The sequence below is a fragment of the Chiloscyllium plagiosum genome, unplaced genomic scaffold, assembly GCF_037043375.1.
Source record: "Chiloscyllium plagiosum isolate Xiang-an unplaced genomic scaffold, Cpla_swu_hap1 HiC_scaffold_27, whole genome shotgun sequence".
Lineage (NCBI taxonomy): Eukaryota > Metazoa > Chordata > Chondrichthyes > Orectolobiformes > Hemiscylliidae > Chiloscyllium > Chiloscyllium plagiosum.
In genome coordinates, this window is record NW_028270165.1 from 15,814,726 (window position 1) to 15,831,136 (window position 16,411).

General features: G+C 46.8%; 2 protein-coding genes across 5 annotated transcripts in view; both read left to right on the plus strand.

The window, feature by feature from the left end:
• The first annotated feature begins 702 nt into the window (after positions 1-702).
• On the plus strand, positions 703-5,350 carry LOC148143227 (uncharacterized). Of its 2 annotated transcripts, none has more exons than XM_087974093.1 (2): positions 703-832; positions 4,426-5,350. In XM_087974093.1, exon 2 carries the CDS (start codon positions 4,802-4,804, stop codon positions 5,348-5,350), a length of 549 nt encoding a protein of 182 aa, XP_087830219.1. In that variant the 5' UTR covers positions 703-832; positions 4,426-4,801. The 2 variants fall into 2 exon arrangements, with proteins under 2 accessions (XP_087830219.1, XP_087830218.1); XM_087974092.1 differs by lacking the exon at positions 703-832 and adding an exon at positions 3,150-3,525.
• Positions 5,351-5,586: 236 nt separating this feature from the next.
• The window catches only part of LOC148143228 (uncharacterized), a 42,006-nt gene continuing 31,181 nt past the window's right edge, over positions 5,587-16,411 (plus strand). Inside the window, exon 1 of one of the 3 annotated variants that reach the window (XM_087974082.1) lies at positions 5,587-5,724. The gene's annotated coding sequence lies outside the window, so the exon portion shown is untranslated. Of the gene's footprint in view, positions 5,725-11,530; positions 11,710-14,187; positions 14,313-16,411 lie in introns of those variants that run through there. The other 2 variants (XM_087974084.1, XM_087974080.1) reach the window with 2 other exon arrangements.

Genomic DNA, 16,411 nt, shown 5'->3' on the forward strand with positions numbered 1-16,411 from the left:
TTTGCTTAAAAAAAGGGGAGGACTTGTAGCAGTTACTGGCAGGGCCCTGGGTTATGTTGTAGGACAGAGACATGGGGGTGTGGTTCAGGTACATAGGTCTTTGAAATTTGCATCACTGGTAGTCAAAGTGGTTAAGAGTTGTTTAGCCCACTTGCCTTCATTGTTCACACTGTTGAATGTTGGAGTTGGGACATCATTTTGAAATTATACAGGATGTTGGTGAGGCCACTTTTAGAACATTGAGTACAGTTCTGGTCGCCCTGTTATAGGAAGAATACTATTAGAGAAGGTTCGGTAAAGATTTACCAGGATGTTGTCAGGACTGAAGGGTTTGAGTTATAAGGAGAGGCTGAGACTTTATTCACTGGAGTGGAGGAGGTTGAGGGGTGACCTTATTGAGATTTGTAAAATCATGAGGGGTGTAGGCAAGGTGACTAGCAAAAATAGTGAGGAGCATGTTTGGTTATGTCGAGTCACGGGGAAAAATAAATATTGGGTCAACCGTTTCTTTTTCTCCTATTGGCATTTGGACACTTAAATTTGTCAGTAATCGCAATATTGCCACAGAGTGTACAGCGCATGCTCCTCGGTGTCAGCAAGAACAGCGCATGCTCCTAGCTGTCCGCTGCAATGGGGCGCGATCTTCTTTAGAAGCTAATGGGGAGCCTTGGAGGACCGGAAGTAGGAAGTCCTCCTGCCAATGAGAACATCCACTATTGTCTGAATGCGGAAGTTGTCCCATGAGCTTCTGAAGCTGATCCTGCACCTCTCTCTCTCTGAATGAAGATTGAGCTTCACTCCATGATGCAACTTCCTTCCTCTGTTTGACATTGTGAGTACGGCACTCTCTTTTCCATTTCTTTATTTCATTGTGGGCTTTAATTGTTGACTCGCAGTAACTGAATGTAAAGACTGAATCCAGGGAGGAGCAGACTCAGGAAATGTTGATCCAGATCGGTGTCTCAATTGGCAAAAACCGTCCCACAGTGTGAAGTTATAGCCTTTGCTGTGGGGGGAAAAAACAGCAGAAAGGAAGTGCATTGTTTAAATGGTGATATATTGGGATGTGGGGAAAGTGAGGACTGCAGGTGTTGAAGATCAGAGTCAAAAAGTATGGCACTGGAAAAGCACAGCAAGTCAGGCAGCTTCCAAGGAGCAGGAGAGTCGAAGCTAGAGGAATTGAGTTCAGAAGTGGGGATGCCTTCCTGCAGTTAGGGGGTCATTGAATATATTCAAGGCTGAGTTCATCTGATTTTTGAACAACAAAGAGGTGGATGTTTCTGGGGGAAGGCAAGAAACAGACCCTTCAGCCCAACTAGTCCGTGCTGACTATGTTCACAAACTAAACTCATTCCACCTGCCTGTGTTTGGCCCATATCTCTTAGAACCTTTCCTATTCATGTCCTTATCCAAACATCTTTTAAACGTTGTTACTGTACCTGCATCCACCATTTCCTCTGGACATTCATTCCACACACAAACCACTCTCTCAAAGGAAAAAGGTGCTCCTCATATCTTTTTTAAAATCTTTCTCCTCGCACCTTAAAAATTTGCTCCTAATCTTGAAACAACACCTGCCATTCACCTCATCTATGCCCCTCATGATTTTATAATTCTCTATAATGTCGCATCTCAACCTCCTGTGTTCCATTGAAAACATCCCAGCCTATCCACCTAGATGTAGGTCGATTAATATCCAGTTATGATCTGTTCAAAGCTGGTGCAGGCTCGAAAGACCAACTGACCTACTCCTGCTCCCAACTCTCACTATGTCCAGGACAGTAAGGGACTATAAGACAGGACACCACATCAGGTCTGCTCATACCATTCAATTGTGGCTGATCAGTTTGTCAACCCCATTCACCTGCTTTCTCCCAATACCTCTTGATCCCCTTGATACTCAAGAACCTATCTATTTCAGTTTTAAATATCCTCAGTGACCTGGCCTCCACAGCCTTCTGTGTCAAGGAATTCCATAGATTCACCACTCTCTGGCTGAAGTTTTTCCTTTTCTCCATTCTAAAAGGTCCTCTGTTCCTAGTCTCTCTCTTACCAATTGAAACATCTTCCCAATGTCCAGGTCGTTCAGTATTATGTATGTTTCAATTAGATCCCCCCCCCCCCCCCCCCCCCTGGTGAGTGTGGGCCTGTTAATCAGCATGAACCAGACCTTTAGGATGAGGTACAGCAGGGATTAGGTTCAGCAAACTGAGAATGGAGGGAGAGTGTGTGGGGTGGAGATTTTCAGCTTCTCTGGAATAAGGGAGGAAAGAGATATAAATCAGAATTGATCGGATGGGCTGATCGGCCAAAGAGTGGCAGGTGGAGTTTAATTTAGAGAAATGTGAGGTTTGCATTTTGGTCAAGCAATCCAGACAGGACCTACACAGTTAAGGGGAGTGTTGCAGAACAAAGAGACCTTGGTATGCTTTCCTTTATTGGTCAGAGCATTGAGTACAGGATTTGGCAAGTACTGTTGTGGCTGTGCAGGACATGTGGTTAGTCCACTTTTGGAATACTACATTCAGTTCTGGTCTCCCTGCAATAGGAAAAATGTTGTGAAACTTTGAAAGGGGTGGGAAAACTTTTATAAGGCTTGTTGGCAGAGTTGGAATGTTTGAGGTACAGGGAGAGGCTGATAGGCCAGGGATATTTTCCCTGGAGCATCAGAGGCTGAGGGGTGACCTTATAAAAGGATATAAGGGGCATGGATCAGAGCAAGGTCTTTTCCCCAGGGTAGGGGAGTCCAGAACTAGAAGAACATAGGTTTAAGGTGAATGGGGAAAGGGAAGTGAGTAGAAACTTTTTCACGCAGAGGGTGGTGGATATATGGAACCTGCTGCCAGAGGAAGTCGTGGAGGCTGGAATAATGACACAATATAAAAGGCATCTGGGTATATGAAGAGCAAGGGTTTAGAGGGATTTGGGCCAAATGCTGGCAAATGGAACTACATTAATTTAGGATGTCTGTCTAGGTTAGGGTGGATTAGCCATAGGATGTGCAGGTTAGGTGCATTCGTAAGGGTTAAATGCAGAGCAATGGCGGGGGGGAATGGGTGTGGGTGGGTTACCCTTCGGAGGGTCGGTGTGGACTCCCTGGAGAGAAAATGAGGTCTGCAGATGCTGGAGATCAGAGATGGAAATGTGTTGCTGGAGAAGCGCAGCAGGTCAGGCAGCATCTAGGGAACAGGAGAATCGACGTTTCGGGCATTAGCCCTTCTTCAGGAATTCCCTGGACCGAGTGGCCTGCTTCCACAATATGGAACTTCTCCGAAGGAAAGCTGTTTTGCAAACGGCGCAGGCGCACTGCGGACCAGACGGCCGCCGTCCGGAGCAGGCGCAGTGTGGGGGTCCCCGCTGCCGGCCTCGCTCCGTTGGTGACGTCACAACGCGGAAGTGGCCATGTCAGTTTCAGAGTGCAACTCCTTCCCTAAGGGGAACCCTTCATCCAGGGAGGGAGGGGAATATGTTCACTTGTAGCAACTGGAGTGAATCCAGGGAGGGAGCAGACTCTGCAAACTCAAGGTGAGGAGAGACGGTTAGATGGGGTGGGGGGGGGGTGACCTGAAAGACTTTTATAAAATGAAGAGGTGAGGGGAGAGAGGGTAATTAGACAAGGTCTTTTCCTTGGGATGGGGGAGTCCAGAACTGGAGGTTAATAAGTTAAGGTTGAGGACGGGGGTGGGGGCGGTGGTGATTTAAGCGACCTAAAGGGGTATTGTTTTCACGCAGAGGGTGGTGCATGTATGGAATGAGCTGCCAGAGGAAGTGGCTCAGGCTGGTACAATTGCAGTATTTTAAAAGTCATCTGGTTGGGGATATGAATAGGAAGGGCTCAGAGGGATATGGGTCAAGTGCTGGCAAATGGGACTAGACTAATTTCGGATATCTGGTCAGCACCAAAGAGTTTGATCCAAGTGTCTGTTTCTATGCTGTATATCTGTGACTCTGGCTTTCCACAAACATTTGCCACATCTTTACGTTCAGTTTCTCTCTGGTGTTTATGTTAATACCTTGATGTCTCACTTTGCTCCCCCGCTTCCCGGGGACGTTAACCATTTTGAGTCTAGTTCTTCTTCAAGAAGCTGCATTGCAGGTTCACACTGAATTGACACTCTTCCCAAATCAGACCTACTCACTCTTAGCAGTATCCCACAGATATTAACTTTCAGGTGGAGGTATCCAAAATTCAGAGAGATGTCGGTTTTGACGTTATTGCTTTTCTGCCCCTGTAAGATCCTGAATCAGTACCTTCAGGAAAATTAGAGTGGAGTGAAAACAGAGGGGGAGGGAGAGTGGGATGGTGCTTTCAATTTTGTGGAATAACAAAAGAAAAGAATATTCCACAGAAAGTAGAATTCCTTGTTCAGAATTTTTAACCTGCACTGACAGTGATGGCTTTTGTAATCTCTTTTTACATTTGAGGATCTGAAGACGGAAGTTTCAAAATCAACAGATGAAGGCCTTATGCCCAAAATGTTGACTCTCCTGCTCCTCGGATGCTGCCTGACCTCCTGCGCTTTTCAACACTGACTCTCCAGTGTCTTCAGTCCTCACTTTGACATCAATGTCTGACAGTCACTCAATCCATCGGGAACGCAACGGTTTTCAACTCTGATTCTGTGAGAAGGAGCAAAGCGTTTTGGTTTCTGTTTGAGTACGTTTTCAGCATCAGTGGGACTGGATGAGAGACCCTACCGTTGCAGTGCACTCAGTGAGGAGAGTGTAATAGCTATACGGCCTGGGAAGAGGAATTCAAGTTGGGGACAGTCTCCACACATGTGCAGCTAAAGCTTCGGCCATGGAGAAACCCAAGGAATCCCGCCCTGTGGAGAAACGGTGGAAGTGTGGCGACTGCGGGAAAAGCTTCCGTGCTCCGTCTGCCCTGGAGGTTCATCGGCACATCCATACGGGGGAGAGGCCGTTCTCCTGCCCCGAATGCGGTAAGGGCTTTAGCCAGGACTCTACCATGCTGACCCACTGGCGTATCCACACAGGGGAGCGGCCCTTCAACTGCCCCGAGTGTGGGAAAGCCTTCAGGAATTCCTCGAACCTGCTCAGGCACCAGCGGCTCCACACTGGGGAAAGGCCCTTCAACTGCCCCGAGTGCGGGAAGGCCTTTGTCCGGGCCTCCCACCTCCTGACCCACCAGCGGGTCCACACGGGGCAGAAGCCCTTCAGCTGTCCTGAGTGTGGGAAGAGATTTACCCAGGCCTCCAACTTGCTGACTCACCAGCGGGTCCACACAGACGAAAGGCCCTTCAGCTGCCCCGAGTGCTGGAAAGGCTTCACCTGCTCCTCCCACCTGCGGAGGCACCAGCGAGTTCACGTGCCACCGCAGGGGGATTGAAGGAGTGACGGCCAAGTGCCATTATCGACTGGACTATCAACCCACTTCCGGGGGCTCCCGGGTTTGAATTCCACCGCGACAGATGGTGGAATTGGAATTTGGTCAGAAATCTGGAGTTCAGAATCTAACGGTGAAACCATTTTCGGGGGTTGGGGGTGGTGAAACCCCCATCTGATTCACTCACGTCCTTTTTAGGGAAGGAAACTCGTTGTGGGAGAGGATTCACTCAGTCGTTCCAGCTATCTCCTTTTACCCGGTCTGGCCTACACGTGACTCCAGACCCACAACAGTCTGGTTGACTCTCCACTGCCCTCCCCTCACTGGCAAATGCGTGGAGAGAAACTTACTTGGAGACCAGATATGGGTTGAAATTGGTGAGTGAGGCAGTATTTCCTATGGGTTACGGCTGTAGCAAGGACCCAATTACAAAGGGACAACTCGGTGCTGACCAATAGTAAAGGAGAGAGGTGGAGGGGGGTGGCAGTGTGTGCGCTTTGACCTTGAGCTGCTTATTTAAAAAAAAAACAGCAACTTTTTCGACCCCTTTTTGGTGAGGGGGGTGCGGGGGTGGAATCTGAAGCTGTAACAAAGTTGGGTCACAATAAAGGTTGCCTGAACTTACTTACTGCCAGGCTCAGACTCTCATTGAAAGTTTTGAGCTCCAAGAGGTTTTTGTTTTAAAGCAGCCTCCTGCATTTTTTGCAGCCTCCTGCACTGAGTTTCCAATGTTGTGTATCAGATGGAGCAGTGAATGAGGAGCTAGTATCGTTAGAAATTGTAAATTTTTCATGAGTGCAGGTACTGCATCATTTCATCAGCATTGTAAAGTTTACTGGCAGCACCCGGAGGTGTGGGCTGTGTTCACTAGGTACGCGTATCTTTACAATTAAGAATACCTAAAATGATATATTCAGAAACATAGTTGAAGTCTGAAAGCATGTTAAATTTTTTAAAAGAGCTGTTGAAACCTTTCTGAAACTTGCACTGAATTATATGCAGTTTAACCACAGCTCAGGACAGGTTGGAAGGGGTGAATGGCCTGTTCATAGTCTTGTGAAATTGGTTCTGAGTATGTAGAAATGAAGTCATAGAGGTGTACAGCATGGAAACAAACCCTTCAGTCCACGCCAACCAGATATTCTAACTTAAACTAGTGACCCATTTGCCAGAATTTGGCCAATGTCCCTCTAAACCCTTCCTATTCATATTCCCCATCCAGATGCCTTTTAAATGCTGTAATTATATCGGCCTTCACCACTTCCTTTGGCAGCTCATTCCATGAACTCCCCACCCTCTGCGTGAAAAGGTTGCCCCTTAGGTCCCTCACAAATCTTCCACTCCCCCCACCCTAAATCTATGCCCTCTAGTTCTGGACTCCCCCCGAACCCCAAACCTGGGGAAAAGAGATACAAAAGTTCATTTACTCCTCCCCACCCCCCCCCACCCCCCCCCCCCCACCCCACCCCACCCCCACCCCCCCACCCCACCCCACCCCCACCCCCCCACCCCACCCCACCCCCACCCCACCCCCACCCCCCCCCACCACCCCCCACCACCCCCCACACCCCCCACACCCCCCACCTTGTCTATTTACCCTATCCATGCCTCTCATGATTTTATAAACGTTTGTAGGGTCACCCTCAGCCTTTGGCGCTCGACAGAAAACAGCTCCACTCTGTTCAGCTCAAACCCTGACAACATCCTTATCAATCTTATCTGAATCCTTTCAGGTTTCACAATATCCTTCCTCTAGCAGAGAGACAAACACTGCACACAATACTCCAAAAGTAGCCAAACAAATGTCCTGGAGAGTGCACAACGTAACCTTCCAGCTCCAATACTCAGAACTGGGAAAGTTTTCAAAACCCACAAAAGACAACCGCGAAAGAATGGAGGTATAAACCGATCTTTTGCGGGTCAGCTTGTACATCAGGGCGGGGGGGGGATGGGAAGGAAGCTGAATGTGCTGGAGCCAAGGTGGAGGAAGAACAGAGGATGCAAAACCGGCTTGAAGCTGCAATGAGGAATATTGCATGTGCTGTACTTGTACCTGCTGCAGTTACTTGTGGGAATTGGGTGCATTTTAAACATCAAAACAGAAAAGATATCTACTCCTCCCGCCTTCCCAACGTTGATCCTTCCGTCCCTCCTCACCTGGGTAACTAAGACACATACCTGAGTTTGCGGAGTCTGCTCCCTCCCTGGATTCACTCCAGTTGCTACAAGTGAATAGATTTCCCCTCCTCCCATCTCTGTCTCCTTCCCAGGATGAAGAGTTGCCCAGACAGTGAGATTCACTCAAACGGACAGGGCCACTTCCCTGCTGTGACATCAACATATCAAGAGGCGTGTCACAGTTTGCAAAACCCCTTCCCTTCAGAGAATCCTCACAGTGTGGAAGCAGGCCACTGGGCCCAAAGACTCCATACCGACCCTCTGAAGGTTAACCCACCCACACCCATTCCCCTACACCTGTTGCTGTACATTTACCCCGACTAACCTGCACATCCCTGGGCACTAAGTAATTCAGCATGGCCAATCCACCCTAACCTGCACATCCCTGGGCACTGTGGGTAATTTGGCATAGCCAACCCCCCCGCCCCCGAACCTGCACATACAAATTCACCCCCATGGACGTGTGTGTGTGTTTGCATGAAAGAGAAAAAAAAATCTACATCAGTATATCTCTGCCTATTTGATAACAGATGCTTTATTTCTGTTGGTGTAAATATTGTTGTAAATCATAGCTGGGTGCTAATAGTTAGATGGAAGGGAGACAAAATTCCCCAAGTAGGGCGCCATGAGAATCCTGGGAGAGCCCTATTTCTGGTTTACTTCCGAATGAACAAACATGAAGCATAAGCACCTATTTATTTCTAATTTTGTTTCATTTTTCTTGTTTAATTCCCTGTTATGACTACACTCTGTGCCTGGATGGTTGACAGGCTGGGAGATTGTGCGTTGATTACTCAATGTTTTATTGTTCCAGAAGGTGTAATAGGGAACAGGGAGATCAACAGAGGACAGAGGAATCAGGACCTGAAACCCGACCTGACACCAGACTACCCTGTGCTCAGTGCTTTGATTAACAGTGCCAACCCTCTACCTTTACCTCGCTTCCCATCTGACTATCCCCTCGATATTCAGGATCCAATCCCTGTCATCCTGAAGCCATGTCTCTGTAAGGAGTCTCAGATCATAATTATTCTCAGTGTGCAGTCAATTCATTCACTTTTGTTACATTGCAGCACACATTCAGACACACTGTTTTTAGTTTCAATTTTTGTGACCTTTAAAATCCAGTTTTGATTGCTGGTACGTTTACTCCCCTTGTCCCTTTCTATCGTTCTCTGATGTTCATTTTCCACATCACTATACTGCTCACTGGCCTTGATTTGGATTGGCCATGCTAAATTGCCCAGAATGTCCAGGGATATGCAGGTTAGGTGGGTTAGCCATGGGAAATGAAAGGTTATAGTTTCATAGTAATAGAAGCAGGAGTCGGCCATTTGGCCCATCCAGCCTGCTCCACCATTCATTAAGATCATGGCTGATCTATCCATCAACTCAGCTCCTCCTCCCTGCATTGTCCCAACTACCCTTCATTCCCCTACCATTGCAAATACCCATTCAACTGTGTATTTGAGTTTAGAGTCATAGCGATGTACAGCATGGAAACAGACCCTTTGGTCCAACCCGTCCCATGCCGACCAGATATCCCAACCCAATCTTGTCCCACCTGCCAGCACCCAAACGATAGTTCTCCAAACCCTTCCTATTCATATACCCATCCAAATGCCTCTTAAATGTTGCAATTGCACCAGTCTCCACAACTTCCTCTGGCAGGTCATTCCATACACACACCAGCCTCTGTGAAAAAGTTGCCCCTTTGGTCTCTTTCATATATTTCCCTTCTCACCCTAAACCTATGCCCTCTAGTTCTGGACTCCCCCACTCCAGGGAGAAGATTTTGTCTATTTATCCTATCCATGTCCCTTTATGATTTTATAAACCACTATACGGTCACCCTTCAGCCTCTGACACTCCAGCGAAAACAGCCCCAGCGTGTTCAGTGTCTCCTTATAGCTCAAATCTTCCAACCCTGGCAACATCCTTGTACATCTTTTCTGAACCCTTTCAAGTTTCACAACATCTTTCCGATATGAAGGAGACCAGAATTGCACGCAATATTCCAACAGTGGTCTAACCAATGTCCTGTGCAGCCACAACATGACTCCTGTACTCAATACTCTGACCAATAAAAGAAAGCATACCAAACGCCATCTTCACTATCCTATCGACCTGTGACTCCACTTTCAAGGAGCTACGAACCTGCACTCCAAGGTCTCTTGAGTGAAAATGTCTCTACTGCTTCTCTGGGCAGAGAATTCCATAGATTCACTACTCTCTGGGAAAAGCAGTTCCTCCTCATCTCGGTCCTAAATCTGCTCCTCCTAATCTTGAGGCCTGGTCTCATCCAGCAGCAGAAATGACTGGATAGGGTAGGGCTTCATCCCCACAGTGCAACAAATTCCCACCTTCCATCAAAATCCCGGATGTAGTTACTCACTCAGTTGCTGTCTCACAAATGCAATACTTCATTGTAACTTCTTCTGCTCCCATTCAGGGCAAAACATCTTTGAAAGCTGCTCTGAAACTCCAGCCTTCACAATCACACTTCTGCTTTCACCGAAGAAGATTCGAGTCATATAGCACGGAAACAGACCCTTTGGTACAACTCGTCCATGCCGACCAGATATCCAAAATTAATCTTGTCCCATCTGCTAACATTTGGCCCACATCCCTCTGCATCGAGATGGGTACATGAATAGGAAGGATTTTAAGGAATATGGGCCACATGCTGGCAAATGGAATAGATTGATTTCGGATATATGGTTGGCATAGACGAGTTGGGCTGAAGGATCTCTTTGTGTGGTGTATGACTCTAACTGTCTTTGGTGAAAACAGAAATGTGGTTGTGAAGACTGGGTTTTCAGAGCAGCTTTCAAAGATGTTTTGCCCTTCCTGGGACCGGAAGAAGTTACAATGAAATCTTTCATTTGTGAGACAGCAAGCAACTAAGTGAGTACATCCGGGATTTTGGTGGAAAGTGGGAATTCATTGCACTGAGAGGATGAAGCCCGACCCTATCCAGTCATTTCTGCTGGTGGCTGAGACGAGGCCCCAAGCTTTGGGGGAGTAGGTTTAGGACAGAGATGAGGAGGAGGAAGTGAGGGCTGCTGCTTTTCCCAGAGAGTAGTGTATGTGTGGAACTCTCTGCCCGAGGAAGCAGGCTCCAATATGCCCCGCTCCTAATTCTTCGACTTGACGTATCCGTGACTGTAAATTTTGAAGTGCTTTGGTTAACTGATGCAAATATTTCCCATTTGTCCAACAATGCAGTGTCAGCTGTTTCAGTCATTGAGATGGTTTTGATTCATCTACTAAATACATCTACTCTTATTAGACAATATTCATGACAATGTACACGAGGTGATTCTATATAAGCAAGCTGTAGACAATTAAAAAAGGCCGACCAGGCAAGGAGGTGGTGAACAAACACAGGGCATCCCTCTTCGAGTATGCATCTTGTTTGTTTACAAATTAAACACATTTCAGATCTTTTCCTAGCTGCTTTCTGAAAATCTGGGTGCCACCAGGTTTGTGTGTGTTAACAATAATGTACATCATCAACTGAAATAGGCAGCAGCAAAGAATGAACACAAACCAGTCCAGCAGGGGACACCCACATTTTGGTTTGAGTATTGAGGGAGTACCCTTGAGGCCCCTGTGATATCAGTACCATACCCAGGCTAATGTGCATTGAAACCAAATTATGAAGTGTTAACTTTCCTGCAAACTTCTGCCTGTGTGTGTCTCTCTGTAACATTTTCCAACTTTCTTCATATCTCAGTTTGTCAGCTTTTGTTTATTCCTTCCTTCCTTCCAAGGCTAATGAGGCACTCACATTCCAAAGCAGCCCAAGTTAGGGAGTTGAGCCTCATAAATCCTGGCTGTGACACATTGCTGCTTAACCAAGTGTGCAAACTCTAAATCCCTCTCAGCTGTTCCATTTGCAAATCGAACACTGTTTTCAACACAAGTTGTTTGTGTCTCTGCATGAGTCCACAACCCGGGGAAATACAGCGGAGTCTTTAATGGTTGCCCAATGTGTCCTGTATGTCGAATTCACTCAAGTCTGGACATCCTGAAGCGAGCAATTATACTTCAGATTTCTACTCGCCAATTAAAACTATTGTTGGGCACTCAAACAGATCGGGGGCATCTTGAAGCATGCCACGGACCTCAGTGTGTGTCCAGGGCTTATCAAATAGGGTTTCATCTCTCAAAACCTTGGGGTAAGCAAATTCATTATTATTAACTTTGTAAAGCGCAAGTGCTCTCAGCAGTATTACGTCCAGACGCTAGGACTCTGTTGAGTTCTCTCACTAGTATCTTGTGGCTGAGTAGGGAGAATTGTATCAACATTTCTAATAGCACTTTTGTCCCTGGCCAGCATTCCTCTTTATTTTGGATACAACAAAAGCAGCAACCACCCTCTATATTTCATCTCTCAAAGGATATTGGCCGGTGACCTGAGAGGACCAGGGAATTAACTGTCTGACTCGCCAACTGTGGGGGATGGAAATAAAGCCCCATGTCGGGAAAGAATTTGTTTATCGGGAAGCAGCACAGCTGCAAGGCCAACCGTCTCCGCTGAGCCTGGGAAACACAAGCTTTAGCAAGCAGGCACTAAGCTGAGATTCAAAATGGTTTCCAGGCTTTAATATGTGACAAAATGGCTGACCCAAATCTAACAATTCTCCCACATCATCGCAGGGAATAAAACAAGAAAAATGAAACAACATTAGAAATAAATAGGGGATCGTGCTTAATGTTTGTTCATTACGAAGTAAATAAGAAATAGCAGTCTCCCAGGATTCGTATGGTGCCCTACTTGAGGAATTCTGTCCAACAAGTTTAATTGGAAGCAGTAGCTTTCGGAGTGCAGCTCCTTCATCAGGGGATTGTGGAATATAAAATTGTAAGACACAGAATTTATAGCAACAGTTTATAGTGTGATGTAACTGAAATTATATATTGAAAAAGACCTGGATTGTTTGTTAAGTCTCTCATCTGTTCGAATGACCATGATAGTTTCAGTTCTTTCAAATGTAAATCACAAAACCTTTTAAAATAGTTAAATCCTCAAGTGAACTTTACCGATTGGTGTCGCGTCAGCCCAGATAATGTATTGAAGGTGTGAGCTCCCCTGTGTGAGACTGTCTGTGCCACAATGGTTAAAAACTGATTTACAGAATCTTACATGGATTCGTGCAGTTTTTGAGCAAAGTGAGGTAATTCTGCAAGTACAAATTCACCCAACAAACTTGTTTGTGTGTGTGGGGGTGGGGGGGGGGGGGGAGGAATGTATATTTACAGATTCATTCTATGTGCATTTTTCAAAGCAAAAATCTGCAGGCAGTCCATACATATCATAGTTTGTAAATTTGACTTTGGAAGTAGAACCAGTCTGACTCAAGTTTGGGATACAGGCAGACTCTGACCTCACACATTTAATGCATTGTCTGAGCTGAGATGTGAGCTTTTGCTATAAAACCTTGTTATCTCAAAGGTGACAACAAGAAATTCTGGGGTTTATGTTGTAATGAGACCTGCAACGTATTGAAAAGGTGGAAGACTTAACAATCCAGGTTTGTTCAATATACCATTTCAGTGGCAGGACGCTGGAATGCTTTGCTCTAAATTGTGCCTTAGCATCTTATCCACAACCACCTGATGAAGAGGCAACACTGCAAAAGTTACTGCTTCCAAAGAAGCTTGTTGGACTACAGCTGGAGTTGTGTGATTCTCGAATCTGGTTTCTAGTATCTGCAGTCCTTGTTTTTACCTAGTTGATTTTAACCCTACTGCGAATCCTCTTGCAAGGATACCTGCCTTGAAGAAGTTTTCCTCCTCTCTCTACAAGAATCTCAGGGAGTCCCTCTCCCACTGCAACTTCCGGGTCATTTCCTCTGCCCTGAAGCTCTTCAACCATGTCCAGAAACAGACTCGCTACCACAGCCACATTTGCTTCCTCAGCGCCTGCCTCTGTAACCAACTCATCCTGCACTGACTCCGGACCACCTTTAACCAAGCAGAGTTCGGATCCGAACAGGCCACTCTACCCTCCTGTCTGACCTATCACCTTCATCCCCACCCCCATTCACCCATTGTACTCTATATTACTTTCCCCCCACACCACCCCCCTCTCATTTATCTCACCACCCTGCAGGCACACTGCCTCTATTGCTGATGAAGGGCTTTTGCCCGAAATATCGATTTTCCTGCTCCTCGGATGCTGCCTGAACTGCTGTGCTTTTCCAGTACCTAATCTAAAGTGGATTGGCCATGCTGAATTACCCACAGTGTCTGGGGATGTGCAGGTTAGGGTGGATTGGCTATGTTAAATTCCCCATCCTGCCCAGGGATGTGCAGGTTAGGGTGGATCGGCCATGCTAAATTAGGCATAACATGCAGGTAAGGTGCATGACTCAGGGATAAATGTAGAGCAATGGGGACAGGGGAATGGGTGTTGGTGGGTGACCCTTGGGAGGGTCGGTGAGGCCGAGTGGCCTGCTTCCACACTGTGGGGATTCTCTGAAGGGAGGGATTTGGAAAGTGAGCTGTCCTCCCCGTCTGCCGCTGGGGCAGCGCATGCGCAGTGAGGCGGCCCGCTGGCGGACACGCCCCGTGCTCTGTACCGTCACGTTTCCTCGCCCCGTCCCTCGTTCATGTATGACGCCACAACGCGGAAGTGGCCCTGTCAGTTTCAAAGTGAATCTCCCGCCCTCTGGACGACTCTTCATCCTGGGAGGGAGACAGAGATGGGAGGAGGGGAAATTGGTCACTTGTAGCAACTGGAGTGAATCCAGGGAGGGAGCAGACTCCGCAAACTCAGGTATGTGTCTTAGTTAGCCGGGTGAGGAGGGACGGAAGGATAGAGATTGGGAAGGGGGAGGGCTGGATATCTTTTCTGTTTTGATGTTTAAAATGCACCCGATTCTCACCAGGAACTGCAACAGGTACAAGTACAGCACATGCAATATTCCTCATTGCAGCTTCAAACCGGTTTTGCATCCTCTGTTCTTTCTCCACTTTGGCTCCAGCACATTCAGCTTCTTTCCCTCATTCACATTCCCCCCACCCTGATGTTCCAAGCTGACCCTCAAAAGATCGGTTTGTCCCTCCATTTTTTTCCCGGTGGCGCCCATTACTCTTGTCTATTTCTTGCCTTATCCGGCCTTGTGCGTGAACAAAGTGTTAGCGTATATCCTCTTTCACTGCCAGCTGCTTCCTTGTTTGCGAAAGCAACATTTCCTCCCATTTTTCGCCGACATTGAGCCTTCTGACCTCCTTGATTGTGTTTTTTTTTGTTTTTGCAGAAGCAGGAAACAGATGCTTATAACTGTTTGTACGAGCATATCTAGTTTAACCTACACCCCCTCCCCTCACAGCACCTTATCTGTTTGTCTGTAACATCTACCAGTGTTTGCAGGCACATTTCATGTATGCACATTTTAGCTAATACAAAAGCAATTATATATTTCCTTCACATAGCTTTCATTCTTGTTAACTCCACTCTTGGCTGAAACAATTATACACTGGCGTTAGTTCATTTACCTTGCAGAAGCAATTATGGTTGCAGAAGTAACACTGCTTTACCTATATCCCACAGGGGAGACCCTACAACCTTGTATAAAATAATGTGAGGCATGGCGAGGGTAAATAGACAAGATCTTTGATCTGGGATTGCTCATAGGTTTATGGTGAGGGTGAGATTTAAAAGAAACCTAAGGGGCAACTCCCATATACAGAGGGTGGTGTGTGTAAAGAATGAGCTGCCAGAGGAAGTGGTGGCTGCTGGTACAATTACAACCTTTAAAAGGTATCTGGATGGGCATATGTTGGGAAACATTTAGAGGGATATGGACCAAGTGCTGGCAAATGGGACGAGATTGATTTAGGATATCTGGTCAGCATGGACTGAAGGGACTGTTTCTGTGCTGTACATCTGTGATTCTGGCTTGCCACTAATGTTTGTCACGCCTGTATGTTCAGTTTCTCCCTGGTGTTGGTGTTAATGCCTTGGTGTCTTATTTGTTCCCCACATCCTGGGGACATTAACCATTTCCTGCCTGGCTGTTCGGACTGCTAGTCCGGATCTTCGGATTTCTAGGATTGGTCAATAAACACACCTGGAAATGACTCTTTGTCAATCACACAAGCAATAGTTTATTCTTTGATACAGCCGGGTTGCTAGACTCTGATCAGACCAGAAGGATTAGATTAGATTAGATTCCCAACAGTGTGGAAACGGGCCCTTCGGCCCAACCAGTCCACACCGATCCTCTGAAGAGTAGCCCACCCAGACCCATCTCCCTCTAACTAATGCACCTAACATTATGGGCAGTTTAGCATGGCCAATTCACCAAACCTGCACATCTTTGTGATTGTGGGAGGAAACCCACGCAGACACTGGGAGAATTTGCAAACTCCACACAGACAGCCCCCTGAGGCTGGAATCGAGCCTGGGACCTTGGTGCTGTGAGGCAGCAGTGCTAACCACTGGGCCACTGATGAGTACTCCTAGAGTGCCAAAAGAATCCGCCAACTTATACAGAGTTTGGATAGAACTTATGTACATTGTTTAGAGTCAGACATTGAGCATGATCACATAGTAACAACCAATCAGATCCCGCAAGGTCCTCGTGCATTTTTGACTTAGTCTATCATAATTTCTTGTAGACAACCTGTTCTTGGAATCGTATTTATCTGGATTTACGTCAGTCTGTGGTTTCTTGTTTGCTCTGAGTCAGGAGTATCTGCCTGACTCAGTTCCGACTGAGTTAGCCAAGCAGAAGCCATTTTGTCCTACCTCCCATGTTAAAGTGGAGATTTGAGGCGGCCCAGGGAATCCCTCGTGGACTCAGACCTGTAAAGCCTCTCTCTTGGTTTGTCCTGGAGATCGTACTCTTTGGAAACCTGGAATAAAACCCT

Excerpts from the sequence above, each read along its gene's own strand:
- LOC148143227 (XM_087974093.1), top strand. The coding sequence starts at position 4,802 with ATGGAGAAACCCAAGGAATCCCGCCCTGTGGAGAAACGGTGGAAGTGT.